The sequence below is a fragment of the Leguminivora glycinivorella genome, chromosome 10 (genome assembly GCF_023078275.1).
Source record: "Leguminivora glycinivorella isolate SPB_JAAS2020 chromosome 10, LegGlyc_1.1, whole genome shotgun sequence".
Taxonomy (NCBI): domain Eukaryota; kingdom Metazoa; phylum Arthropoda; class Insecta; order Lepidoptera; family Tortricidae; genus Leguminivora; species Leguminivora glycinivorella.
The window spans coordinates 14,527,764-14,544,426 of NC_062980.1; the positions used below are offsets into that span (position 1 = coordinate 14,527,764).

The window sequence follows — 16,663 nt, forward strand, 5'->3', positions numbered from 1 at the left end:
AAGGCGGAAATAGTCTTTGATGGCAACTGGGTGGCTAGCCGAATGGCACAATCGCTCACGAAACGCTCACGAAACGAAGCGCTAGTAGATATCTATCTCTATCGCGCTTGCGTATTGGCGCGACAGAGCCAGCGGCGTATCGCTTTCGTTTGGCGTCGGAGAAATGCCATTCGGCTACGGGGCCTGGTTACGAAGCTCCGGTTGCGTACGCGGCCGAAGGGACTCAAACTCGCTCTACCCTGATCGAGTGCACGGGCCGGCGCTGCGACTATTGATGAAAATCGTATTAGAAATGATATTTTTTAGTGGTTTTTTTGATTGATTTCAATACTTTTTCTACTCCCGTACTGTTATTCGTGAGTTACAAGGTCGTGCATAGAACTTAAAAACCCTACATAAAAGATGTCAGGACAAGTCTATCTAGTCTATACCCTGAAAACATTTAGTAGAAGTAGCACGATATAGCTGTTACAGTTCAGTAAATACATTGCTACCAACTTAACAAACCAATTCGCAGAGTCGAGACTCCTTCGTTTTCTGCTGCGTTCATTGGCGACGCGTCGAATCGCATTCAAATGTATGAGAACTCGATTCAACTCCGCTCGATTCGTCTTAGTGGCCAGGCTTCAAAGAACCATACCATAGACAGTTTTATTTTCATGTTTGCACTCAAACTGCATATTCAAAATGGTAGGCGGTCCACTAGATAACTAAGATGACTGAAAGTAGGTATTTGTTGATTTATAATTTTCTTTCAAAATAAGTGCTTGGTCGTAGAAAAAGTATTGTATGCAACGGTGTTTAACTGAGTCAAAAAATGCTCGTGGCGTCTTTATTAACAATTTTCGGCTTCGCCTCAAATTGTTACCCACGCCACTCACCTTTTTTGACCTCTTTTAACCACCAGTTGCATAAAATACTATTGTGAGTTTATTTAAGTGTATAATAACATTTTTAGTGACGTCTTTGCCTTTGGCTAGTCTGTGGTCAAGAGTAAGCCCATTTATAATAAAAAAAAAAAAAGATGGTTAATGTGCAATTCCAGAGAAAAGTGAGATAATGTTTTCCAGCAGTGTTTGTTTACATGATTGGACAAGTAAGGTTGAACTGAGTATAGGTGGCGCTAGCGCGTGGCGCCCCTATTATTTTCTGGTATTTTATGCCAGGCTGTAACGATTGAAACTTCGGCTAGACTATCTGGATAGAACCCCGGTGGGTTAACCCAGCACACACTTGATGATTTTTTACCTTTATCGAGTGGTTTGCGTCTTTTCAGAAGTCCCACTCGCGCGGAATGGGAGGGCTCCTGAAACAAAAGGGCCGTTTTACAAAAATCATTATTAATTAAAGTACAGTAAAAAAGCGGGCGGGCGTAGTTAGATAAACTTTATCGTATCGGTGCGTCCCTATCGCACTTACTATAATAGTGCGAAAACCGCCCGTTACAATACCGTTTCGTAGCTAAAAATTGATAACCAGCTTCGAAATCCTAATCCCAATCCCAATTCGTAACCGGCTTCAAATTGGGACTTTCCCATTACCGTTTGGTGACCGGCTTCGAAATGGGAAAAAAACCCTGTGTTGTAACACTTGTAACCGGCTACAAAATGAGACGAAATCATTACCGATTCGTAGCCATGGTTGGTAACCAGCTTCCAAACGGGACAAAATATCCCGTATTGTAACTGGTTACAAAATGGATTTTTTTTTGCCGTCATGAATAAATGATTTATTCGAATAATGTCGACATTGAGTAATTTATTAGGATTCCATAGTAAAGTACTACGGTTGACTAGGAACCCTTATAGTTTCGCTCTGTCCGTCTGTTTGTATGTACATCGTTCTAGCTTCGATTTGGTAGAAACTCCAATCAATAACTCGGCCCAATACGTAACCAGCTACAAACAGGGAATTTTGTATTCCCGTTATGTAGCCAGTTACAAAACTTAGTTACCAAATAGTACCACGCTGGCCTAATACGTAACCGGTTACGAACCGGGAATATTGATTCCCAATTTGTAGCCAGTTACAAAACTTAGTTACCAAACGACACTACTCTGGCCTAGTACGTAACCGGCTACAAAATGGGAATCAAGATTCCCGGTTTGTAGCCGGTTACGAAATTTTGGCTACCAAACCGTACTAAACCAAAACCTCCTGCCGGCGTATCATGCTGCCAATTTTATCACTTATCCACGTGGATAAAGCATCCGTCACGCTTTAGCAAGTAGGTATGTCAGTTCGAGAGTGACAGATGTCTTATCCACGTGGATAAGTGATAAAATCTGCAGCATGATACGCCAGCGGGAGTTATAATTATCGTTTATCACGCGACCATGCTTGCCTATGAGCTGACGACTCATGTTACCACCAAATTGAGGTTGAAGCAAACGTTATTAAACGTTTTCATAGTTCAGCAGTTCTCGAAAAGTTTGTACAAAAATTAAGGGAAAAGTTAAATTTGTTTTTATTAATTCCTATTTTGTTACCAAGATTTTGTTGATAAATTGAGATTTTATTAAGTTTTATTTCGTCATTAAGGTTCTCTAGTATCTATATTTTCTTAATTATAACAATTATCCTGTATATATCTTACGAAAGTCGAATTATATTATTAAATGTTGGTAACAAAATAGGATCAATTAAAATTTGCTGACGTGGCATTGTACAAAGTTGACGGGAATTGCTGAGTTGGCTTCCTATGCATCTCGCTCGCATTTGCATATTAGAGCACTACCTAGTAAATGTCAAGCTCATGGCAAGGCTACTGGGGACCGATATTTGAATCTCGAACGCATGAATTCGCCGTTCAAAAGTCTGTGAAAAACGACGTAATGCTACGACTTTCGAACGGCGAATTCATGCGTTCAAGATTCAAAAATCGGTCCTCTACTTCAAATTAAAACCTATATATTTCGTTTACCATGCCGAAGACAATGGTATAAAAAAAAAGTAGTAAAAGTAGTAAAAACATTTATTTACCAAAATGAATCAATACACAGTAACAGTTGGCAGTGACTCCCACACTAGGCTGAGCCTGTATCGTGGAAGTCGTTAACATTTATATTGTTTCCAAAAGACGTAGCGGCTTAAAAAATAAAAATTACAAAAGGCATGCGACTTAGGACTAATGTACACCTAAAGCTACAAAACAATAAATCGTCACTGCTTTGAAAAAAACTTGTATCTTCGTCTGTCAATGAAAAGAAAATTGTAGTAAGTATGTATGGAATGCATATAGACTTACTGCGTTTTAACTTTGAGGAGAAGCATGAGATACGAGATTTTCAAAGTAGTGACGAAATTTAGTAGATTGAGTTTATGCTAAAAAAAAGAAAGGAATAACCAGGTGTCAGAATAGTTTGTACCTATATTTGTATTGTTGCCTTGTTCTTCGCCCTACCTGTATCCCGCCAATTTACCACAGTTTATGAGAGCCTGGGGTCAGCTTTGGCATCTAAATCCAGGATTTGACATACAAACATACATAGACACTAGATTTTAGGAAAAACAATGCCACCTCACCTTCCAATTCAGTGGGTAAACTAGGCCTTATGGGGATTAGGCCGGTTTCCTCACGTTTTCCGTCACTGAAAAGTGACTGGAAAATTATACATTTCACACATAAGTTTAACTCGGGGTTTGAACCTCCTGAAAGTCGCACAATCTAACCGCTAGGACACCAGGGTGGATTTCAACATACTCGAAATTTGCCTAATTTTGGTGGATTTTTTTAGTTTTGTAATTTTTGTTGAAATTATGTACTGATGTTACATAACTAATTATTACCAATGTTATGTATCAATGACCTTTCATTATAATAAGTAGTTTTAGAGAAATTACGATTTCAATGACATGGTCGCCACCAAAATTGGTCTACCCACAAAAATAAAAAATAAAATCAAAAATAAAGCCTTTTATTCATTTTTCTATTATTTTCTACTTGAAATAATAAACTTTTAACATGTAATAAATACTTTTCAAATAGAAACAAACGTTACTGCCCTCAATTTGTTCACCACCAAAATTTATGCAATTTTGGTGGAAAAAGTATTACGACCCACCAAAATTAGATATTTTTGTGTGGGGCGGACCAATCCAGCAAGGTATGACACTTGTGTCATGTCTAAATGCAGGAACGAACCTGAATGGTCATGTTACGACACGTTTGTTCGTCTTGCTGCGTCTCGTTTAACCATAAAAATGATTTCAATACTTACCACCAAAATTGGTTCTTTCCCCCGGACAACTTTTGGTGCTCAGTTATAAGTGTCAAATTGTATAATAATATTGACTTATGTCATCTTAAAATATACTTAATGTAATAAAGAATGAAGTTATGGCAAGTCTTCTTTATAGCTGCGGATTTACTGGATTGGCCATAGCAATAATCCGCTAAAAACAGGCTCTGGACGCTACACCAAAATTAGAATTTCGATGGAAAATTATTTTTAAATAAATATACATAACACTTGTAACAATTTGCAATGTTGCCGAAGGTAGTATTTTAGGATTGGTTTTCATAAAAAAAATAAAAACCCGGAAACAATTAGCCCACACAATGATTATCAGCTCCGCCACAAAAAAATCACGCTGAGAAATTCACCCACCAGCCCTTTTGCTCTGTATTCATATTTTATATCATTAAATATTATTATTATCATTAAATATTTATACACAACACAACATTCCTCAGACATTTACATTATTTCACACAGAAACAACACGTGTAAAAGGATTTGTCTTCCACGTGTCACTCAAATAGATTTGTTTCGAATGTTTCGATACTCTGATATTATTTACCTTTCCCACTTTTTTAGGGTTCCGTACCTCAAAAAGGAAAAACGGAACCCTTATAGGATCACTCGTGCGTCTGTCAGTCCGTCGGTCACAGCCAATTTTCTCCGGAACTACTGAACCGATTAACTTGAAATTTGGCACGCATATGTAAACCTGTGACCCAATTATAGGGGCCACTTTTGGGGGGTAAAAGTGAAAGGTAATATTCAAGTTATTTAAGAAAATAGGCAAAAATGACCATCCCCCCCTCCCCTTATCTCCGAAACTACTAAGCGTAAAATTAAAAAAAAAATACACGAGATAGTTTTCAATCTATAGATTACAGGAAACCTATTATAAATACAGTAAAGCGTAAGTCGGACTTAAAAGAAAAAAACTCAAATTACGAATTTCACTCACTGCCGCTGCAAGGAGTTACCAAATCTCTTGAAATTGTTTGAGCGCGTTTGAATATTACATATAAACTTATTTCTGTTTCGTTTTGTTCAAAATATCGATTATTCGCAAAAAATTTCTTATGTTCCTACTAAAAAGGAGGCGCTTAAGCCCTTCTCGTAGTGTACGGAACCCTTACAACGCGAGTACAACTCGCACTTGGCCGGTTTTTTGTTGGAGTGGAGGTCCGAATCCTTTTCCTCTTTGAGTTCAGGTAATTGATATTAGAATTGTTGAATTGATGAAATAAGTAAAAGTAGGTTAAGTTCAAGTCGGAGTCGCCTACCGAACTAAACTTTTTTTATCTGAATGTATGTATATTGTAGGCAGAGACATATGTAACTCCGTATAGACAGCTACAGTCTAAGAAAAAACGTACCTCAGAACCATATAGAAAAAGGTACACTCTAAAAAAAATTTGGTTGCTCCTATCAATATTTTGATAGTCGTAGTCAAGCATCTTGATTCCATACGAGCCTGATAAGATCTTAGACAAATGAAATAAGGTAATTTTGATTGCTCTTACTTTTGCAACGTAATTGAATCGATTAAGATCTTGTTCAATAAGTCCATGAAAAATAATTATGCTAACTAAATTACCTTAGTAAGTTCAACTAAGGATTGAATCAACCTATGTTACATAGTTATGGCTAACAAGTTAATAATTGATTCAAGGTGAAGTAATTAATTCAATCATACATTCCCTTGTTGTTTTTAGTAATCAGCTTTATTTGAATTATATAAGATCGTAATTGTAGTGATTAACTTAACGTCAACTAAGAGAAAACTGCTCTTAGTTGGTCTTCATTTTTTAGAGTGTACGGTGGCCTAGATGGCGTTACACCTTTGGGGGACGCTGGGCTAGATGGCGCTAATATTAATAATTGACATTTTAACACATATCAAGTTAAAAATATGGGCCAAATTGTCAAATCTGAGGTTCAAAAGTTTTAAGCCTGTGTCGAGAGATGGCAGTCTATGCACTGTGATGAGCTCTCTATAATACTGGATCCTCGTTGATGTAGGTAAGTAATTATAAGAAAATATTATTTATCAGCAATGTCACAGTCTCGTTTTCTTTCAACCCCTTATTTGCCAAGAGTGGCACTGAAGCTTTAGTAGTTTCATGTGTTCTGCCTACCCCTTTATGGGATACAGGCGTGATTGTATGTATGTATGTATGTATTATTTATCAGCCTTAAATATGTATAACTACTTATAAAATTCGTACAAGATTAACGCCCTTATTCATAAACGTTCACTAAAGTTATCAAGCCGATAAAATTCTTTTATCTCTTTCCGACGTATTGGTGTGATAGAAAGGGACAAACGAACTTTATCGGCTTGATAACTGTAGTGAACGTTTATGAATAAGGGGGTAAATAAGTAATATACAGATAAATAGAAGTTCAAACAAAAAGAAAATAAATTAAAAAGATTATCTTGAGAAATTGTGTCACAATAGATTTTTAACTTTTTTAAGACGCTACAGGAGCGAAAATGGAAAGGAGCCCTCCTTTCAATTAGGGAATTTTAGTTAAATATACTAGTGTTTTTAACTAGATTTATAGAAAAAAGAATTGTCCAGTCAGAACAACTCAGTTATAAGATATTGCGAAAAAAAATTTAATCGTAAACTAGAACATTCCTTTGCTAATCCGCGGATTAGCAAAGTTTACGATTAACATGGATTTCCGCAAAGTAACGCGATTCTATCGATTATTTAAAAAAAAATTAAAATCGAGGTTCCGCTCTCGACTGTTTCCTCCTTCAAAACTTAATCAATCGTAACGAAATTTGAGAATCTGAATAACAATAAAATAATCTGTGTCGGACCGTTTAGTTTTTTTGGCAAATTGTTACCAATTTTGAATACCACACCTTTTTTTGCGCCATAATCAATAAGATTTGATTCTGATTTTGGAAATTTTTGATGGGCGCTAGCGTCTTTAAAAATAAGAATATCAAAAAAATCAAAACGGTCCGACACAGATAAAAATAATAATAATCTGTGTTGAAAAAATCATTGCTCTAACTTCAAAAACCAGGAAGGAAATAATCGAGAGCGTTTCTATGGAAAATTGACCCCTCCTGTATCGTCTTAACTACCTCTAAAGCTGTAAGGGGGCCGATTTTTGAGTCTCACTGTCACTAAAATACCGGTTGAAATTGGTGAATTGCCTATTATTTTCAGTGACAATTTTCTGAATTCGAACGCCGTGAGACTCAAAAATCGGCCCCCTGGGCTTGGACATTTCGTGCGGATGATGTAATTTTGTACATAGGATGATCTAGTAAATCAAAAAAGTACTTGGAGATAATAAGGTCTATACTTTGTAGGTATAATATATTTAAAAAATCACTTCCCGGTCTAGGCCTCAAATGTTTCCTGAAGTTTCAAAAACCCTGTTAGTTAGTATAGAAAAGTCTGACATATCATACTTTATCGCCTATTTTAAAGGACACAATAATATCAATATTTCATAGCATATTCGACGAAATGTTAGTACACATTAGTTCAACTTACCATAATTTATATAAATATTACATTACATTAGACTAAATATTTTCGGTGAAGGAAAACATCATGAGGAAACCGGACTAATTCCAATAAGGTCTAGTTTACCCTTCGGGTTGGAAGGTCAGATGGCAGTCGCTTTCGTAAAAACTAGTGCGTACGCCAAAATCTTGGGACTATACCCATATAACCATAATCGGTCGCCGTTCCTACGCAAATCCTCCTATGTTGTGTACACACAGGTCTTCGGGTCTCAATGCTTAGTCGCAGTACGGTCGACGTTTAGTCGCGGCGACCCAAATGGGGACGATTGGTAACAGGCACAAATGGTCACAGAAGTGACAGAAGTGTGCACTACGCGTGCACACATTGTTACCGTTTGGCGACTACTTTCCCAAAATCATTCGTTCATTTCATTCTTTTCAAATGGCGACTGTCAGAGACGTCAAAGTAAAAAAGAAATAAAATCATTTGACATTAAAATGTAATGGCGTAAGAATTTGTTAAAGATAAATATTGTTTGCATTTGTAATATAATGTGGGCTAATTACCATGGCCAATTAAATTGCTCGAGTGATTTCATAAAATAAGTCTAAATTTATCAACGCGCCATCAATTTACCTCAGTTTAACCAGTAATAATATTATTGACTACTCGGTGTTTGCGTGTTATGTATATTGATTGGTGAAGTTTTAGTGCTCTGGTGCATATACTATACTGAAATAATAAAAATAATGCCTAGAAAACCAATAAAGTTGTTAAAATATGGATTAAGACGGTAATATTCCATGTAAAAAACAGTCGCCAAACGGTCACCAAACGGTCAACAAACGGTCGCAAAATGGTCGCAGCGTACACGCGTGACCGAAAGCAGAATGGCTTCTTGTATTCATTTTTTTCAGGTATCCTCAAACTTTATAAACAATTAAATATGCCGTCGTACTCAGTTGCCCTCACTAAAGAAGATTAAAAAAAAATTATAACGTGCGTACCGAGCTGCTGGGTTGTAAAGGATCGGGGATCATATTATTATGGTCTTCTATAGAGAAACTAGTATTGTGCGGCATTTCACAATTGACACTTGTTGAAGTAGTCTTTATTAATATTACTATCAACATTCATTTCAGCGATCTGTACTTCTTTTGTCAAGATTTTTGTATAGATAAGTGTCTACAAATTTGTAATGTTAAAGAGACATAAATAAAACGTAGTAGAGTAAATAATGTGTTTTTTTTGTAAACCAAACAAAATACTTGTAGATACGAGTGCGGAAAAGAGGAAAATCGATACGAGTAGCAATAAATTAATACACGAACGAAGGGAGTGTTTTAAATCGACACGAGTTGTGAATGTCCTTTTCGCACGTGTATCGTACGACGATTTTCAGTACCTAAATCTAAGCTAAGAGTTTCGACCAGACAAGAAATGAATCATTGCTTGATTTGCTCGCACTACTGCGTTAAAAAAAGCAGCATCTGTACTGAAAAAACTATCATTGCGCAACAGAAATTCTATTAATATCACAGTAAATACTCTATTTCATTTGATTTCTACTTTTATTGTGTAAAGCAACACTACACTTCATTTTTATCAATAAGAATTAAAAATTATATATTTAATACATTAAGTAACTATAAAGTGCTTATCTATTTGTATTATCATTCTGCACTTTTCTTAACTTTCCCACATTTCTATAAAATGTCGAAGAGTGCTTAAATGGTCGTCGTCGTTTATTATTATTTAATTCGCTCATATTTAAATGATTCAAAGCAACCAGTCCACAACTTCACAAGACAGTTTGAGAAACCTTCGTATTTCAGATTGTCATTTGCAGATACAGTGGTTTAGGAGCAGTTCGGTAATCAGACCTACACATGTGTGTACAAATTCTGTCAATGTCACTGTCAGAAACCGTTCTGACAGTGACAATGACAGCCACAAATTCGTCCACATGTTGTTACCGTTATGTGTGCAAACGTCGACTAATAAAGTGTCGTTAAAAGTCATTCTGACAGTGACATTGACAGCCACAAATTCGTACACATTTTGTTACCGTAACGAGTGCACACGACGACTACATTTTGTTATTGTATCAATACGGTCGCATTGTTTGCACGCCGTTACCACGCGTTATGTCACATTTGACAGTTAGTTACTGATTTGAAGATTTTGCGACTGAAATGGTTGTATGGGTAGTTGTCAAAGCGGACCCCAGGCTCCCATGAACCGCCGCAAAATGCCGGGAACGAAACGCAAGGAGGATGATGATGACATTCGACTAAACATTTGTCATCACTGTCATTGTCAGACAATATAAGTAAATAAAACTGTCTACCTACAGGTTATATTAATATTCATAGCGGCCCTATAAACACAAAGAGGTCACCTAGTAACTAAATTACGTAGGTACATACAATGTAAATATGTAGTTACTTAAGGGGGCTTTCATGTGAAAAATAGTGAAATCGCAACCGAGCGCTTAATCATACCGTGTGTGGTATCAAATTAAAGGGCTTTGCGAGTAGTTTACAAATATATAACATATTATAGGACGTTTTCTACTTGGTCTAACAAAAAATGAGAAAATGTCCAGAAGTGCTAATAATTGAGACGGTGAAGGCTCGTTTTCAAAAAATTGCCAAAAATAAATAAAAGAAATGTATAATCACTAAGGCATAAGAGCAATTTTAGTAAACGTTGCAAATTAATTTAGTACGAAAATAACTTCGATATGATGTAGATTTTCAAAGAAATTGTCACTTAATTTTAGGTAATTTCTGAAAAAAGTTTAAATCGTCTAGCCTCGTTTACTCTTTTTCAAAACCTTATAACAAAAATGTAGTCTGAGAAAATTGGAGTACAGGGTATACGTATTATAAATTTACAAGTTTCAGTATTCAAAATTGTCCAAATTTTACAAATAAGATCGACTAATTCAGCGCTATATGCGGGTTTTCCTAAACGTGCATCAGAGAAAAAAACCGGCCAAGTGCGAGTCGGACTCGCGCACCGAGGGTTCCGTACAAATTTCGTATGAATTTCAATTTAATACCTCTACGCGTTTATGAGGAAATGGGTAGTAAGGTTAAAATTATTAAAAAAAATATATTATGTGATGTAACTAAAAATTTATGGTTTTCGTAATTTTTCCTTTATCTATGCTATAAGACGTTGCTTCGTACCAAATTTCAAGATTCTGAGTTCACGGGAAGCACCCTGTAGGTTTTGATTCCCTTGCAAGTGTCGAAAATTTGCGGCATAAACGGCTGTATCTTTTGATTGCGTTGGCTTAGAAGTTTGATTTTTTCACAGCTTCAAGGGACAGTAGACCTGAGTAATTGATATAAATTTCAGCTTCATACCTCCACGCGTTCCTGAGAAAAAGGGTCTTGACAGACGGACGGACGGACGGACAGACGGACAACAAAGTGATCCTATAAGGGTTCCGTTTTTTCCTTTTGAGGTACGGAACCCTAAAAACATAATTAAGTAATATAGTGAGTTCGTTTTCAAAAATCCAGTCTGATAAGATTCAAGATAATAAGATACTCTAATTGAAACTTGAATTAAATATATCTATTAGATAACGGAAACTGTAGTATTTCACCGACTAAAACTATCAATTTTACGTTTTTCTTGAAATCACCCTTAATTCATTTTCTTTTTAATTTCTTTAAATAGGTACTTCCTAGTTTTCGATGTAAAATACTTTATCTTCTCTTATTGTTTTATTGTAGGTCACTGGATTTAACCTTTTACTTATACTGTACTTATATAAACTTACTTTTACTGTATTTATATAAAAAGGCAAGCCAATGCTTGAAAAATATGTATTTTATTTATATGAGCCTAGAGTGTCCCACTGCTGGGCAAAGGCCTATCCTCCCTTTCCATGTGTCCCTTTCTTGACCCGTTTTCCTCCCTATCAAAGACGTCGTGGTCAACTCGCCAATGCCGTCGAGGTAATTTAAATAGGTAATGATTATTGTGCTAGTTTAAGATTAAGGTTTAGGGTTAAATGTGATATTGTCTGGTTAAAGTGACCTTATTGTCGATGGCGCTTACGTCCCGCGGCGTCGTATTTGTACACGAACATCGCTCATAACGCCGTAAGAGCCATCAACAATAAGGTATCTTTACCCAGATAAAGTCACAAATATCAATGAAATTAATAATAATCTCGCATAAAACCAAGTTTTACGAAAAAACACCTTTCTAGAAAGATAAAGAACTAAGAAAGCCAGGTATACAATTCTTAAATTCTTAAATTACAATATGTACTCACCTTTTCCGATGAATATGGAATAATATCCTGGTAAGTTTCACTAATATTGATTTTTGTACATAAATCGTAGGTCACAGCTGCAGACACTTCCATTTTTAATTTCGTAATAAAACTGTAACGAACACGACAATACACAATGTTGAGTGAAACTGAATAAACTACCCTCAAAAATAAAAAATGTGGTGATACGTCATCTACTGGCTACCTAGCCAACGTCACAGTAGTGTATACAGGTGTAGCGCGAAAAGCGTTCGTTATGGTAGTTCAGTCAATGTCAGGGTGAGTAGCCGAATGGCACAAACGCTCACGAAACGAAGCGCTAGTAGATATCTATCCCTATCGCTCTTGCGTATTGGCGCGACAGAGCCGGACTATGTTTCGTTTTCGTTTGGCGTCGGAGAAATGCCATTCGGCTACGAGGCCTGTACATCTTGTACTAACACTGACTGAAATAGCATGACACGTTCGTCCGTTTCCGTAAAAAATTGAATGGCAAATCTTTTCGCACTACATGCGCACGAATATTTAGGTATCTATAGACGTGATAGACGGCCAACCGGTCAACCATAGAGATCTTGGCATTAAAAAAATTGGCGCGAAATAAAAAAAATCTATGGTATATTTTCAAATGGCTCGTCGATGATTCCGTCAACTCAAGGTTTAGGAATGCACGCGTTTCATCAAGACAATTGGCCGGTGAGCCTTTTGCGTTATTACAGTGCCATGATTTGGTTGACTGTCATCTATCGGCCTTGTGTAGTGGCGCGACAGAGCCAGACTGCGTTTCGTTTCGACCGCCGCGCCGCGTAGCGTCAACCATTGTCACTTCGGCTATGCCGGGCAGAGAGTAATAACGATGAAGTAGGTACCTACCCTAATACAGTCGTGTCACCCATTGACGCACAGATTTGTCAAATTTTGCCTTTGATAGCATAAAAATACGAATCAAGTTCGCGCTAACTATATTGAATGGAATTATACCCTAACGAATAATATTTTTGACAATAATTTTAATAAGTTGATATCTATTGTAAAAGCCGGAATTTAAAACCTAGGTTTTACCGGTAAATCCTTGGTTTTACTGAGACCAATTGGTAAAAGCCCGAAGTGAGAATTGTTCGTTGTTTACTTCGGCCTTTTAGCGACATTAATTTAGTAAAACCTAGGTCTTTTAAATTTTTGGCACTAACCCAGTTGGTTTTATTATAAGTAGGTAGGTACTCCTTACTAACTTTTACCAACGATTATTTATGTAAGATTTACATACATCATACTAAGAATCGTACCTCGATTTTTAGCGCCACCTATTAATTACTATCAATAACTACTTTTTAGGGTTCCGTACCTCAAAGAGGAAAAACGGAACCCTTATAGGATCACTCGCGTGTCTGTCTGTCCCTCTGTCACAGCCGATTTCTCCAAAAGTACTGGACCGATTTACTTGAAATTTGGCACACATATGTAAACCTGTGGCCCAAAGACGGACATGTAATTTAATTAAATGAAATTTAATCACAGGGGCCACTTTTGGGGGGTAACATTGAAAATTAAAAATCAAAGTTATTAAAACTATATCGTGTTACATATCAAATGAAAGAGCATTTTATAAGCATTTGAAGTATAATTTTTTTATTTTTTTTATTTTGGTAATTTAGAAGTAATTTAAGAAAATACGCAAAAAATGACCATTCCCCCCCTTATCTCCGAAATTACTTAGCGTAAAATTTTCAAAAAAATACACGAGATAGCCCTCTACCTGTAGATTACAGGAAAACCTATTAGAAATCTACAGTCAAGCGTAAGTCGGACTTAAGAGAAAAAAACTCAGATTACGAATTTCACTCACTGCCGCTGCAAGTAGTTACTAAACGTCTTAAAATGTTGTAATCGCGTTGGACAGGTATAAAGAAATTAATTTCTGTTTCGTTTGTTATAGAAATTGTTAAAAAAAAAATCATTTTCCAAAATGACTTAAGTTCCTACTAAAAAAGAGGCACTTAAGACCGTTTAGAACTTCACTGACCATAATATTGCCCACATAGGTCCAAAAAAGGTGTATATATACGAAAACAAAAAAATTGTGCCATCGACAACCAAAATCAGAAGTCCATTTTGCTCTATCTCTTATCGTTTCCGAAATATACGCGAAATCTAAGTACGAAATTTAGTGTACGTTGCCATTACATTTCGTCAGGCGCTCATGACCTGTTTGTATGGAAATGTCGAAATCCGACTCGCACTTGACCAATTTTCATAGAAAGTTGTGTTTTATTATAGTTTTGAAGGAAGTTTCTTGTTTTTAACCACCAACGCAAAAACGACGGAGTGTTTTATAATAATTTAAGGTTTGACGCTTGACATGTCTGTCTGTGGCATCATAGCTCCCGAACGAATCAATCGATTTTGACTTTGTTTTTAATGTTTAAGGTGAATTCGTCGACAGTTTTTTTTGTACCACGTAGGTGGGAAACAGGCATACGGTCTGCCTGATGGAAAGCGGTCACTGTAACCTATGGACGCCTGCCACTCAAGGAGTGGCACATGTGCGTTGCCGACTCATTAGAAACTTGTACAAACCTGTACTTAGAAGGGGCCTGGGTGCCGACGACTCAAAGGACAATCTATTGTCCTAATTAGTTCCGTAGGTCCTCCCTCGTTGAGCTCTGGCTGCCTTAGGTACTCACCGGCAGGAACACAACAATGAGTAAGGTCTAGTCCTATTTGACCGCAGTCTTTTGTAAAGCGGAGGTACTTCCCCAGTTAGACTCTGCTCTACCTTAGATTATATTCAATTTAGTATTAGAGTTATCAGTCAAGATATTCAAATGCAGCGTCATCTATTATTAGTTTCGACAACTTTTCATGTAACTTTCCATGCCTAAAGATTCACACAAGTCTCAAGTCGCGTAAATTACTTAGTAAATAATGCTCATTAGAGTACCTATTATACTTCTAGCCAAAGACATTATATAACTCGCCGTCGCGTCTCATCGCATCGTCTACTTCCATATCGATAAGGTTTGATTTCGTATGCGTCGCATCACCGTCGCGCGACCATCGCGCAACCGTCGCCCACGCAAGCCACGGCGTCAATGGTTCGCATGGAATGGCTTAGCTTTAAATCTCAAAAAGACTCACTTTGTGCATTTTAATCTTTCGGGCCGCATGACCACGCCGTTGATAGTTCATATTAATGGGAAAATACTTGAATAGTGTGGAGCGTTAACAGAGCATTAGTATGAATGTATAGTCCCGTCTGGCAGAAAGCATGAAACTTGGCATGTATATAGCTTATAGGGTTATAAGACAAAATTGAAGTAGAAACACGCCGAGGTGTCAATGTTTCCCCTCCTTCTCCCCACTTTTGTATGCCTGTTTTCAGTTTTTTTATATTTCCATGAAAACCGTAAAAGCTACAACAATAACGTCTAAGAGAAGTATATTCTCTATAAAATTCTCTACAATATTGTCTTTGGAAGTATATAGCTAGAACTTATAATTTTCAAACTATGCTCATTTTCCCTTTGCCATATTCGTGTCACCAATGACCAGTAGGATAAGTAAGGCCAGCGACTTTGCACTTTTGCCTGTGGCGATGCTGCTTGGCAAAATTGTTCCTTGGGTCAAACTGATCCGATTTATCCCAATAGTCATGAAATCGCACGTGACTACTCCCTACAAAGAGAAGGGTAAGGGGCCGGTTCCCTCGATGAAATCTATGCAATACTTCTTCTTGCTCATAGTGTGATGGACCCTGCCGTCTATAATAAATTGCCGCAATATGTGGTTGAAGTACCTAGAGTGTCGAACTTTAAGTATTGCTTAAAAAATTGGCTGGTCGAGCACCCGTTCTACACTTATGACAATTTTTTTATTACCTAATTAGAAAAATATTTTTGTTAATTTTTTATGTGAATATTGCATTGAGGTATATGTACTACGTAGTACATATACCTCAATGGAATATTGCCTAACTTTTTGTAATTTCAATCTTCTGTCTATTTATTTTCTAAGTATTATTGTTGTATGAATATTATTTTTTAAATCAAATCTTGACGTGTAAAATGGCGTTACAAATAAATGAGTATGAGTAGTATTAGATTATTTTGACCATTAAAAGTTTGTACTAGGCTTGTGCCGTTTCGTTCGTTGATCGGAGCGCTCCGATCTCGTTCAATCGCTCCCATGAACTAGTTCGCTCTTTTAGGTCTTTTGCTCATTTAGTTCAGCCAGACCAGCGACCACTGCGGTCGGAAAGATCAGAACGAATGGGACCGAATAGTGTCAAAATTATACAAATAGTCCACAGATAGTAACATTCCGGGCCGAAAGGTTGTAAGTAACCGAAGTTTAATATGAAAACTTGACTTTTTTGTTGCTCTGCTAAGTAGCTCTCGCTCTCGGTCGGCGCAGTCACACATTCGTTCTCGATCCAAACCGCTCGCGCTCGCCGATCCTATACTGAACTAAATGAGCAAAGACCGATTCTCAGACCACGGAAAGATTCAGTTCATTTCGGTCATTGATGGGATTTTATTCCTAACAGTTCATAGTTCGTGAACGACACAAGCCTAGTTTGTACGGAACCCTCGGTGGGCGAGTCCGACTCGCACTTGGCCGGTTTT

General features: G+C 37.0%; 1 protein-coding gene across 1 annotated transcript in view; it reads right to left on the minus strand.

Moving 5' to 3' along the window:
* LOC125230510 (nanos homolog 3-like) overlaps nucleotides 1-12,162 on the minus strand; it is a 41,523-nt gene extending 29,361 nt beyond the window's left edge. Inside the window, exons 1-2 of the mRNA XM_048135685.1 lie at nucleotides 12,039-12,162; nucleotides 1,249-1,306 (exon numbers count right to left, since the gene is read on the minus strand). Coding sequence (XP_047991642.1) covers nucleotides 1,249-1,306; nucleotides 12,039-12,131 — 151 coding nt within the window. The 5' untranslated portion in view covers nucleotides 12,132-12,162. The remainder of the gene's footprint in view (nucleotides 1-1,248; nucleotides 1,307-12,038) is intronic.
* Nucleotides 12,163-16,663: the final 4,501 nt, after the last annotated feature.